General features: G+C 45.6%; 1 protein-coding gene and 1 non-coding gene across 3 annotated transcripts; both read right to left on the reverse strand.

Annotated features, from left to right (window-relative positions):
• Positions 1-1289: 1289 nt before the first annotated feature.
• On the reverse strand, positions 1290-1396 carry LOC140634590 (U6 spliceosomal RNA). The gene has a single exon (XR_012032014.1). It is a non-coding gene; the product is annotated as a U6 spliceosomal RNA (small nuclear RNA).
• Positions 1397-8311: 6915 nt separating this feature from the next.
• Positions 8312-12464, reverse strand: HMGN2 (high mobility group nucleosomal binding domain 2). Of its 2 annotated transcripts, none has more exons than XM_072827659.1 (6): positions 11893-12464; positions 10846-10890; positions 10632-10661; positions 10240-10290; positions 9515-9610; positions 8312-9153 (listed from the first exon to the last, which is right to left on the reverse strand). In XM_072827659.1, exons 1-6 carry the CDS (start codon positions 11905-11907, stop codon positions 9118-9120), a joined length of 273 nt encoding a protein of 90 aa, XP_072683760.1. In that variant the 5' UTR covers positions 11908-12464; the 3' UTR covers positions 8312-9117. The 2 variants fall into 2 exon arrangements, with proteins under 2 accessions (XP_072683760.1, XP_072683759.1); XM_072827658.1 differs by having other exon boundaries at positions 10563-10661.
• Positions 12465-12882: the final 418 nt, after the last annotated feature.

Consider the following 12882-nt stretch of genomic DNA (forward strand, 5'->3'; position numbering starts at 1 on the left):
GAATACAAAAAATTAAAAGAAAAATGAAAAGAGAAAAAAATAGACAACAGAAGGACTATATATAAAAGACTTGAGATATATATAACATAAAACAGTATGATGGATCAAGGCCAAACATATTTATCACTTTGTGCTACTGTAAAAGAACTGAGGAACATCTACAACGGATCTCTAGAATATACTGTTTTTTTTTTTTTTTTTAATTTTATTTATTTGAGAGAGTGTGTGCAAGTGCAAGCTGGGAGAGGACCAGAGGGACAGGGGGAGAGAACATCAAGCAGACTTCCCACTGAGTGCAGAGCCTGTCTTGGGGCTTGATCTCATACCCCCCAGACCATAACCTGAGTGGAAATCAAGAGTCAGTCACTTAATTGACTGAGCCACTCAGGTGCCCCCAGGATATACTGTTAAGTGAATAAGCAAGGTGGAGAAGTGTATAGTAGGCTCTCTTTTTTATAAAAGATTTTTTTTATTCATGAGAAACACAGAGAGAGAGAGGCAGAGACATAGGCAGAGGGAGATCTTCGCAGGATCCCTGTGGGGAATCCGATGTGGGACTTGACCCCAGGACTCCAAGATCATGCCCTGAGCTGAAGGCAGATGCTCAACCGGTGAGCCACCGAGGCATCCCTCTCTCTCTTTTTAAAAAAAAAATATTTGAGAGCAAGTGAGAGAGTGCAACAGGGAGTAGGGGAGGGGGAAGAGGGAGGAGCAGAGGGAGAGGGAGAGTCTTAAGCAGACTCCACTCAAAAGTCCACGTGGGTCTCAATCCCATGACCCTGAGTTCACAACCTGAGTGGTGGAAACCAAGAGTTGGTTGCCTAACCCACTGTGCCACCCAGGTGCCCCTACATAGTCATCTGTTTAAATTAAAAAAAAAAAAAAATAGAATGATTAAATTAAATAAAACAGGTCACTGAATGGAAAGAGAGGGAATAAGGTAGAGGACGTAGAAACAGAAATTAGATTTTGAATAGATCTCGTTTTGTAGATTAGACTTGGAACTACATAAATATTTTATGTATTAAACTAAAAGAAATTATTATTCTTTAATTCTATAAGGAAATGCAAGTTGACATTTTCTCATTTCCGAGCTATGTAGAAAGGACATATTTGCATCTAAATTTCCAGGTGTAACTCAGCTTTGTTAACATGTCACAGACTGCTTTACAGGAGTATTTTTATAGTAAAATACCATAATTTCATTATTCAATACCATATATTGTGCTTTGACTCATCATTTCCTCTGAGTTAACCCAAGAAGGGTTGCAGGACGCTAGGGAACTGCACAAAATATGGAGCGCTTCACAAATTTGCGTGTTCTCCTTGCGCAGGGGGCATGCTAATCTTCGCTGTATCGTTTCAATTTTAGAATACATGCTGCCGAAGTGAGCCCAAGAAATTCTTAAAAAATGGAAAAATAAATAAAACAGATTAATGTAAATGCGCATCCAGTCAGTAGCAAGCCACACAGAGAGAAACTATAGTAAATTTAAAACACAGTGAGCTGACTCTTATCTGCCAAGGAGGAAATATCCCCAAAACAAAGTACAAACAAAACCTTAAGGGATCCCTGGGTGGCGCAGCGGTTTGGCGCCTGCCTTTGGCCCAGGGCGCGATCCTGGAGACCCGGGATCGAATCCCACGTCGGGCTCCCGGTGCATGGAGCCTGCTTCTCCCTCTGCCTATGTCTCTGCCTCTCTCTCTCTCTCTCTCATTAAAAAAAAAAAAAAAAAAAAAAAAACCTTAAACTCCCTCTTGTTATTCTAATACTGTTGTGGGATATGGGATAAAACAACGGAGTAATGGTGTTCAGCTAAGTTCATAATTCAGAGTGCAGATGAGAACTGGCATTCTCGATGTCGGGAAAAAATATACACATGGAAGATACAAGAGTTAAGAAAAATCTCAAGTCTGAAATGTGAACACAAAATATGAGTATGTTTTATCTTAAAAAGGAAACGTGTCCTAGCTTTGTATAACAAAGGCCATAAACGATGACCACCACAACAACAGTGGACACTCTAGAACTTAGATTTTGGTCTTGCAATGCCATTCACCACTAAAAGGAACCAGAATTTGGGTTTTTTCCTAGAAATAAGTGACCCAGGACTGGAGCAGGAAATGTACAAGTCTGGAATATCCTATCCTACTAGATAGCAAAGGAAGTTTTACCAAATGTTACTTACTATCAAAAGGGTTGTTATCAAAAGGACTCAGCAGCCCCTTGAAGAGGCCCCCCCTCCACTGGACAATAAGAACAATTTGAGCATCAGTAAGTTTAATAACAGCAATGAACTGAAATGCATAAAATGTTTAGTTCAGTGATCATGATAGTAACAACACTAAAAAGCAACCCACTGGTCACTTTTGTTTGGAGAATACTAGTTAAGTCCAACTCATTATTTTGAAAACTGGTCCAGGACACCTGGGTGGCTCAGCAGTTGAGTGCCTGCCTTTGGCTCAGGGCGTGATCCTGGGATCCCAGGATCGAGTCCCACATTGGGCTTTTTGCAAGGGAGGCTGCTTTTCCTTCTGCCTATGTCTCTGCCTCTCTTTCTGTGTGTCTTTCATGAATAAATAAAATCTTTAAATAAAAAGAAGAAAAAAATGGACCAAAGACTTGGGCATCTATTCTTTTTCTGATACGAACTGCAATTCCAGCTAACCAAATAGCAGGTGAGTCAGTTTCTCTTCTTGGTGGTATTTCAGGCATTATGTGAAGAATGGGTAGTAGGCTTATCTTCATTTTGCAACTCTTGATGAATGAATCTAGGCACTGAACTTCAATGGCCATAATATGTAGACAACCAGACGTGGGGTCTCCTGATGAAAGCAAATGACACCATGTGCTTTTACCACTAAATATGAATCAAATCACACTTCTAAGTCTACTCCTATTTAGTAGTAAATACAAAGGACAAAGAAACCTGTGAAACAACACCATAGAGAAAGAGCAAAACCAGACTGGCAAACAGAGATGGAGGGAATCCATAGGAACCAAGAGATAAGAAAGATGCCATCATTTTTAATACACAGATCCTGTTTGGATTCTCAAATAAATTACTGAAGAAAAAAAGACACTTGGGGAATTAGAAATTTGAGAATTTGGAGTATTTCATATTAAGGAACTGTTATTTTGGTATGCTAATGGTATTATGTTTTCTAAGAAGCCTCTATCCTCTAAAACAGTTAAGTATTTATGGATGAAACGGTGTGTCAGGTTATGGTAAAGGGGAGGAGCCAGTGGTATAAATTAAGCAAAATTAGCTGAGTTTACAATTGCTGAAACTAGGTGCTAGGTACATGGGGTTTTGCTGTCTTATTCTACCTTTGCACATACTTTTTTCTTTTAAAAGATTTATTTTAGAGAATGGATACATGGGGGGGGGGGGTTAGAGGGAGAAGGTGATAAGCCAACTCCCCACAGAGCCTGACACAGGGCTTGATCTCATAACCCTGGGATCCTGACCTGAAACCAAGAGTCAGATGCTTACAGACTGAGCCACTCAGGTGCCCCTATTTGAAATTTTCCATGACAAAAATACAAATTTCTGAATTCAAGTCACCATGATTTAAGGCTTTCACTGGCCATTGTGATACAAGGAAGGACAGAGATATCTGCGTATCTTCCGGGTTTCTTGCTTGAGGAATGCAACGGGTAGTTGTGTTTTAGCAGGTGTAAGAAAAGTAGGGGATTTAAGTTTGCAAAGAGGAGTTCCACTCTGGTCATGGTGATTTGAGGTGGCTGTTGTCTGTCTGGGTGGGACTGCACAGGAGGTTGGTGGAAATACTGAACCCGAGAGATGTGGGCAGGGAGTGAAAATGTGAGTCACTGGATGATGTCCCCAGGGAGAAACCACAGAGAAGGGCTTTGAGAAGTGGTCAACCAGACAAATTGTACTTTAGGAACTGGGGGGCCCCAGAGAGGTCTAGGACAGTTTTTAAAAGGAGGGAATGTGGGATCCCTGGGTGGCGCAGTGGTTTAGCGCCTGCCTTTGGCCCAGGGCGCGATCCTGGAGACCTGGGATCGAATCCCACGTCGGGCTCCCGGTGCATGGAGCCTGCTTCTCCCTCTGCCTCTCTCTCTCCCTGTGTGACTATCATAAATAAATAAAAATTTAAAAAAAAAAAAAAGGGAATGCTTGAAGGCTTACTTCACACTGTATACAAAAATTAACTCAAAATGTTTTAAACACCTCAATTTAAGAGCGAATATTTCCTAAAACTCTTAGGAGACACAAGTATAAACCTTTATGGCCCTGGACTGCGCAACAGATGCAGATAGGACACCAGGCATAAGCAGTAAAAATTACGGAAATTGGACTTCACCAAAACTAAAAACTATTGTGTATCAAATGTCACCATTAAGTGAAAACCCTCAAAAATGTGAGAAAACATCTGCAAATCATAAATCTGTTAAGAATCTAGTATCCAGAATATATAAAGAACTCCTGCACCTCAACAATAACAAGATACATAGCCGAATTAAAAATGAGCAAAAGGGACATCCGACTGGTTCAGGCAGTAGAGCGTGTGCCTCTTGATCTTGGGGTTGGGAATTCAAGCCCCATGTTGGGTATAGAGTTTACTTAAAAAAATAGGCAAAGGATGTGGAAAAAAAAAAAAGGATATATATAAAAAAAGATATACAAATGTTCAATAATCATGGAAAGATGCTTAACATCTTAGGGTGTGGAAAACACAAATCAATACCACACTGAAATATCACTTCATACCCACCCGGATGCCTACAATAAAAAAAGAAATGGGAAAATATGTGCTGATGAGGATGTGGAGAAATCGGAACCCTCATGCATGGCTGGTGGGAGCGGGAAATGGTGCAGCTGCTGTGCAAAAATGGCCTGGCAGCTCCTCAAAAAGTTGAGATTCAAGACCCGGCAATCCTACTCCAAGGTATGGGCCTAAAGGAACTGAAATCATAGGTCCACACAACAATGTGTAATAGAGGATTCATAATACCCCCAAAGTTGAAACAACCCAAATGCCTACAACTAAGTAAAAATCTGGTACAGGTTTCCCCTGCTGTCCAGAAGTAGAGCCTTCCCATGAAATCTTTCCTAAGCCTGGTGACACAGAGGGAAGCAATCACCACTCACTTATATGAGGACATTTTTGAGCTTTCCCAGACTCCAAAAAATGACATTTCTTAGGCTTTTGAGACCTTAGGACACTCTCAAATGGATTCACAAAATAAATGGAGAAAAAGCACAGATGCTCACACAGCAAAGGTATGATGATGGTTTGGTGTGGAATGTAGTTATGGAGGAGGGAGCCTGGCAGGTGCCACGCTTGCCGCTCAGGGGGTAGTGCTGCCTGTAGAAGGGGTCGGGGAACCCAAATGCTATTTTGGAGGGCCTTTTTTTTTTTTTTTTTTTTAAGGGCTTTTGTAAAAGTGAAGTGGCACAATGTGAACTTTCAAAAAGTGGAAGATGTATCTGTAAAATGAGTATTTGACAAAAGCAATCAAGTACATGCTAGAGTGCAGATGAACCTCAACCTCACGCTATGAAGCCAGTCACAAGACAACACCTTATAGGATTCCATTCAGAAATGTCCAGAATAGGCCAATCTAGAGACAGAAAGATTTGCAGTTGCCTAGGCCAGAAGAGGGAACAGGGAGTGACTGCTAAGTATGGGGTTTCTTTTTTGAGTGATGAACATTCTGCAATTATATAGCGCTGATTGTTGCACAACCTTGTGAATATTCTAAAAACCAATTGCATGCTTTAGAATGGTGAATTTTTAATGGGAATTCTAGCTCAACTTCAGGCTCAAGCTCAGCAAATGCTGCAGTGAAGCCAGGCCAGAGGCCTGGAGAGACCGCAGGACCCGAGCTGGGTGGCAGCTAGCCACTTATGGCACCTGTCCTCTTCTGTCATCTATCCTTCCCCTAAATTCCAGGAACTCTGGCGAATCCTGAACAGAATCTGGCCTCATCCCTCTTGCCATGATCTGTTTAGGAGTAGGCAGGTGGTCCAATTTCTGCCCAAAGAAACTCAGGTTGCCAAGGGGCTTCCGGGAAATCATTTTCAGCAGAAACAGGTCTTTGGGGATGCCTGGGTGGCTCAGCAGTTCGGCACCTCCTTTTCGCCCAGGGCATGATCCTGGGGTCCCGGGATCGGGTCCCGCATTGGGCTCCCTGCACAGAACCTGCTTCTCCCTCTGCCTGTGTCTCTGCCTGTTTATCTCCCATGAATAGTCTTAAAAAAAAAAAAAAAAAAAAGAAAAAAGAAAAAGGAGGTCTTTGCCTCTGGACACCAGAGTGTCAAATTGAGACCTGGAGCAGCTGACTTGGGGGTGGGGTGGCTGGATAACATGCTGAGGCCACCAGGGCAGAAAAGTTGGAAAGAACCAGTGGGGCAGGGATGCCTGGGTGGCTCAGTGGTTAAGTGATTGCCTTCAGCCCAGCGTCCTGGGATCGAGTCCCACATCGGGCTCCCTGTATGGAGCCTGCTTCTCCCTCTGCCTATGTCTTTGCCTCTCTCTGTGTCTCTCATGAATAAAGGAATAAAACCTTTAAAAATAAAAAGAACCAGTGGGATAACTTAGAACCTCCCTACCTTCTCTTAGGGAACTGGATCTTCCTCTTGTTTAAGCCACTTTATTTTACTTGACTAGAGCCTAAAACATCCAACCTAACACAGGTTATGGTGACTGCTCCCCAGAGATGGGGAGATCTGGGCTTGGAGACCAGGCCAGGGAAGGAAATCCATTTAATCATGTTCAGACTTAGTTCAGGTCAGGGCTGTCAGTGAGCACGGTTATTATGGCAATCTTAAACATCCTTACCAGGTTTTCAAGAGTAGTTTCTTGCTTTGTAAGCCCAGGTATTCTCATGGTCCATAGCTAGTCAAATCAGCAGATATTTTCGGTAAGGGAAAAACAAAGTTCAAGCTCACCCTACTCATCTTAATTCATAGATAACAGCAATAGAGGATTACTACTACTGGGTTTGACTTCAGCTGGTCACTTCACTTCTGTTTTAACTGTAAAATGAGGATAAACACCTACACACAAGATGGACACAAAAATTAAGAGCATTTGGCTGAGCTCCTGGCATGGCCCATAGCTCAACACATTTGACAGAATCTGAACACCTACAAATATTGGTTAAAGTAACCCCAGCTGCGGCTTTCTCAAATTCTGCAACTTCTGCTCAAATACCAAGCTGCTGTACCCCTATCAGCTGTAACATCCCATTCTGGAGGAGGGCACCTCCCTCTGAATAAAAATTAAGAGTCCACATACAACCTAGAACTCTCTCCGCAATAAAGCAAGTGGCTGCAAACTGCCCAAGTGGACAAATTTTATTTTATCCAAAAGGTGCCCCCAAATAGAAGTCACAAGTTCTTTTTGAATAAAGCTGAGAGTTTGAATCCTGACTTTGTTACTCACTCTGTGGATACATAACCCTGAACAAATTTCTTCATCTGAGCTCACTTCCTTGCTCTTAAAAAGGGTGTTAACACTTGTGTTACACAATTGTCCCAAGACCAAAGACTGGAGGTAATACACACACAAAAAAATTATCAAGAAAGTTCTTAATAGGATAGCTCTACTTTTCCAGGGGATAAACAAAGCAATGTAGGATATTTGTTTTATAGTCTCCACTTTATTTCCCCCAAACAAGAGAGGCCAGTGACCTGTGGAAGGACATTCGAACTGCAAGTAGCAATTTATGACAAGTTCTATTTCTTAAAAGCGGACTTCTTGCTCCTTTCCCTAGAGGGGAAAACTAAAGCCATCAGAAAAAAAAAAACAAAACAAAAACAAAATCTCAGGTTTGGGAGTCAGAGCAGTTCACCAGCAAGGACAAGAATTTCATCAATTCACAGAAGACTTGTAGGTCTGCTGCAGAACAAGCGTGCCCAGCTGTCTTACACATCTCGTGGCCAATTGTAGGATACAAACACAGAAGCACTTTTTCCTGATATAAGGACCATAGTAGGACCTACTAATTTTATAGATTTTCAATGTGAATGAAGTAAAAAGACTCTTCTGTCAGCTACCAGGCCAATACCTCAGACCTACCAAAACTGCCTTTAAAGATACGCTTTAGGTAACGCTGCAGAACAAGTACAGAAATCACTCCTCTGCTCCCAGCCTCTCACCACCAGTCCACTCCAGGGATCTTTCCTAACTCCACCTAACACTGTGTTCTACAGACTGATTCTGGACCAGAATAGCTGTACCTAAAACCTCTACACCTCACACCAGAATGCATCCTGTCCCGAGAGACCTGGAGAAACCAGGCTCCCCCACTCCCGGGAAAAGATTAGAGGCAGCATTCCAAGCCAAACTGTATCCAGCTTTATTAAAGATACTTTTCATAAACAATCATGGTATTTCAGGCAGGACATGGGCGGACGATCGTTAACAGTATACAACAACTTTCAAACTCCCTTCTTCAATGGACTACCAAAATCAGAAAGCCACTATAAAACCCAATGAAGTCTTCATGTGATGCTCTGAACAGGGAAAGTTTAGAGTGAGGGTTGACAGTTCACATTTAGCATGTTGTTTAACAACTTTTCACAAGCCGACCCTGACTTTCAGGAAATGAAATGAAAATGGCAGAATTATCAATCTGAAGATCCACAAGCTAAAAAAAGGAACTCTTTTGAGGGACGCCATCTCAGTGGTGACACCGTAAAGTCCAGATTGCCTGACATACTGGGAACCATTTCATGGGATCAGGTTCCAACAGGTCTCTGGGTTTAAGGGAGTCAAGTCTATGTTGAAGGCAGAGAGGGAGAAGAGGACATAAAAAAATGAATTTTAGTTTTTCCACACCACCAAGGTGGCTCATGTGTGTCAACATCAAGGAATCCCTCCTCCTGGGAGCCAAGAGGAAGTTTCTCAAAACTAGAAGGGGAAGGTGTTTTTCCCTCGTTATCAATCTAGCTTTGGAAATATTCTATTAGTGACATATGCCCTTCCCCCAAAACAACAATGAAGTGTTCCGTGTGCTAACAACATAGCTTAAAAAAAAAAAGTAAAACAAAATTCTGCATTTTTATAAAACTTGATAAAAAATAGTATTTCAAACTGTACAGTCACCAGAAGTACACAGTTATCAAAAATGCACACACTTCACTTGGCATCTCCAGCACCTTCAGCTTTCTGTGCCTAGAAGAAAAAGATTAAGACGTTACCACCCATAGATTTCAAACTATTCTCATTCATATCCCATCCCTAGCATTATTTTGCTCCCACACCCAAGTTCAGATTTTAGCTCCTTCAAGACTCAGTCCTTCTTTTGAGGATAACCTGGTAACTTTCCCTCTGGACCTCACTGCAAAAATGGGGATGAGGGCACATTAATGCTAGAAGATTAAGTTTATTCCCAACTTGAAAACTCTATGGTGTAGCATAGACTTAGGACAAGGATCTCCACTGCAGTGCTCTTTAAAACCGGACACCAGGGACTTTAAAAGCTTTTGGGATCAGTGACTCAGAACTGACTTAACAAAAATGAAAATACTTGTACCTGGTCTGTTTTGGCATCTCCATTTTCTGCAGGATTATTTCCATCCTTGCCAGCATCAGCTTTCCCCTTTTTCCCTTTGGGTACCTTCTCTCCCTTCTAAAAAGGGGAAGGAAAGAAAAAAAAAAAAAAAAAGGCAGTTTCTTCTAATTTCATATTAGCAGGCTACGGTCTGCAAGGTTCTGTACGACATAGAATTAGTTTATCAAAAATAACGCAAACTATAAACCCTTCCCCACTGATTAAAAAACTCATCAAAACAAGACCAAATTATCATTTGCTGTGGTCTAGAAGTTTTTGAGTACAAAAAAAATAAAAATAAAATATAGTGCCTTAAATACTTGGGTTTTAAATGTATAATCTCCTGTAAATGGATGACTTTTCCCCTGAAAGTTGTTGTTCAATTGTTTTTATCCTGGTAGAGTTCTTGATTAGAACATCAGTACTACAAATGTCAGGGATAAATAAGGCAAGCTATCAAAAACAACTTAGGAATATCCATTAATGGGGTCACCATTGTGCTAAATTAAGACCCTGAATGAAGGGCAGGCCTCACCCAGTGAAGTGACCAATTCTAACATAATTTTAAGGTCCAGTCCAATTTCTTTCTTCTATGGCGAATGGGCCAATGGATGGTCACTATATAGCAGAAGTCCTGTCAGCAACCTGGGAAACCGCACAGCCTTACGCAACTCCTAGAAGTACCCTTGTCTCTCAGTTCCACTCACCTTTGCAGGGGCCTTTTTAGGCTTGGGCTCTGGCTTTGGAGGAGCAGGTTTCTTTTATTTCAAGGAGAGAGGAAGAGAATATTAGTACAATAGACCAAAAAAACAACCCGCAACCAAACCACAGTACCACTGGCACAAAAGTTCCTATTTCGTAAAGCTTCTAGGGTTGGCTTTCCGTTTGCATTTCCTATCTTCAGGAACCCATTTGAGTTAACACATTAAGGTGTCCCACTTTGGCTACAGCCACCAGAATTTCAGAACCAGCAAATATCAAACCGGTGAGAACCCCCAAGAGAGCAGATCATTTAAAAGCAGCCGCTAACCATAACCCATGGGAAACAAAGCAGACTTTTAATGGTTTTCGGATAAACAGTTTCATAACAGGGACTTACAGCAGATAACCTTGCAGATCTTCTCTGTGGCTATTAAAAGGAAAAAAAAAAAAAAAGATCAGAAATATGACAGTTGAACTACTTAAGAAAAATTAAGAGATAAAAAGTTTTGGTATCAGTTTGGTCTACATTACAGAAAGTGCAGAGAATTTAGGGAAATTCAGGGCTAGGAGTGTGATTACCAGTAAAGGAGTCCCAAAAGCTTAAGACTCACCTCATCCTTCACCTTGGCTTTATCTCCTTTAGCATCCCCTTCAGCCTATAAAAAGCAAACAAAACCTAAGAAAGTTGTTGTTTCTAAGGCAATTCTTAAGGACTCACTAAGCTTAGCAGTCCTAAGGAAAAAGCTAAAGGGGAAGTCTTGCACACAACTTTTCTAAGGCATACGAGTCTTCCGGTTTTAGCATCCCCAGCTCCTATGAAAATGCCCTAAGTGCTCAGAAATACGACTGCTCCTCTGTGCAAGGATCACGCCCGAAACGGCCCAAAGCGCGCAGGGAAGAAGGGGGTCCGAGCCCCTGCCCGCCAGGAGCCTCCTCCGAGCCGCGCGGGGCAGCGCGCGCTAAACCGAGCCGGGAGCGCGGAGGAGCGCAGCCCGCGCCGCCGCGCCAGGCAGAAGCAACAGCTGCAGATGGTGCAAACAAACCCCTCCGGAGGCGGGGCCCGGGCGCCGTTACCATGGCAGCCGTCGAGGGCGGGAGACTGGAGGCGCGCGCAGCCGGGGGAACTCGTGGGCGGCAGCGGCGCGCACCGGCGCGAGTCTCGTGCGCCCGGGCCGTGGGCGGAGGCGGGGCCACACGGCGAAGCCCCGCCCCGAGGGACACGGGCCCCGCCCCCTCACGGCGGCGGTTTTTTGGCGGCAGCGCGCTCCCCCGCCCGCCAAGCCCGAGCGCCGCCTTCCCGCCCTTTCGGGTTTGAATTGCCCGCCCGCGGGGAGGGGAGGGGGCATGGCGGTGGGGGAGGGGGCGCGGGGCGGGCACGTCGAACCCGAGGGGAGCGGGATAAACAGCCGCCAACATGGCTCCTCCCGCCGCGGCCGCCGCTCCTCCAATATGGCCTCTGGCGCCCGCGGGCAGCCGAGCCGCGCAGGGTTAGCCCGGGGCAGCCGGACACCGTCTCGCGCCCCCGTACGGGGCGCCCGAGCCCGCTCCAGCCGGGTGCCGATTCTCGCGCCCCGAGGCTGGGGAAACGGCGGCGGCGGCGGCAGCGGTGGTGGCGGCGGCAGTGGCGGCCCAGCGCCTGGGGCCCTCGCGCCACGTACCTTTCTCTTGGGCATGGTGGCGACGGCGGCGGGACGTAAGCGCTGGACGCGGGGATGCGGCGGCACGCGGGCTTTGGCCGGTCCGGGGGTCGTTCTCGCCTCTTCTTCTTCACACTGCTCGGGCTCCGGGGGGTTTATAAAGTTTTTATAGCGCTGGGAGCCCCGGACCGGTTAGAACCGGATTTCACCTCCCGCCGCCGCTCATTGGCCCAGCTGGGGTCACGTGGGCGGGGTTTAAACTCACCTCCTCTGGAGGGAGTGAGGAGGGGGGTACGGGGGGGAGGGCGCGCGAGACGGCGGCGCGCCTAGGGGGTGGGGGCGCAGTGGGGGAGGCGCGCGTCGATGGCAATAAACGAAGCGGGGGGGCTGTGCGAGTCGGCGGGCTCTGCGTTTCGGCTCCCGCCAAGAGCTGGCTTTTGCAAACTACCAAGTTCCTTCCACCTTATGCAACCCAGCTACCCACTTCTCCAAGCCATGCGACACTTAGGGCGCATCTCGGCCGCTTTCCTTCCTGTTCCCGCTGGGGGCCCCAGAAGAAGGGTTTGCGAGGCCTGGCCGCACCGCCCTTCTCCGCCGGAGGCGGGAGGAAGCGCGCAGCTTGGAGGCACAGGCTGCAATTCCCAGGGCCAAGGCTGACGCTGAAGTGGGGAAAGAGCGGGGAAGCCAGCTTGGCGCAGCCGGACGTGCATCCTTCCAAGCTGCCACTCCGAGGAATCCTTTCGTGCCCCTCACCTGGAAGGCAGTCCACCCGAGGTGGGGTGGGGGTTCCAGGGGGGAGACTCTACACGCAGAAGTCCCATTCGGGTGCAGTAGGGCAGGTAGGAGCTGTCCTTTCAGCACCCGTTTCTCAGCCGCCTCCCCAAATGCCAACGAAGCCCCCCCACCCCAAAGCCTGTCGAGTGGCTCTCTTAGGTCCCTGTCTTCCCGGACCTCGGAACCCCGCCACAGAATGATGGAGAGCAGCCGCCTAGGCCTACTAGCACTCCCCTC

The sequence above is a fragment of the Canis lupus genome, chromosome 5 (genome assembly GCF_048164855.1).
Source record: "Canis lupus baileyi chromosome 5, mCanLup2.hap1, whole genome shotgun sequence".
Taxonomy (NCBI): Eukaryota; Metazoa; Chordata; class Mammalia; order Carnivora; family Canidae; genus Canis; species Canis lupus.

What these genes read in the sequence shown, in the direction of transcription:
- HMGN2 (XM_072827658.1), bottom strand. An exon ending in AAGCCAAGGTGAAGGATGAG is followed by an intron (nt 10,662 to 10,845) that starts GTGAGTCTTAAG and finishes TCCTTTTAATAG; the next exon opens with CCACAGAGAAGATCTGCAAG. An exon ending in CTAAAAAGGCCCCTGCAAAG is followed by an intron (nt 9,611 to 10,239) that starts GTGAGTGGAACT and finishes TCCCCTTTTTAG; the next exon opens with AAGGGAGAGAAGGTACCCAA.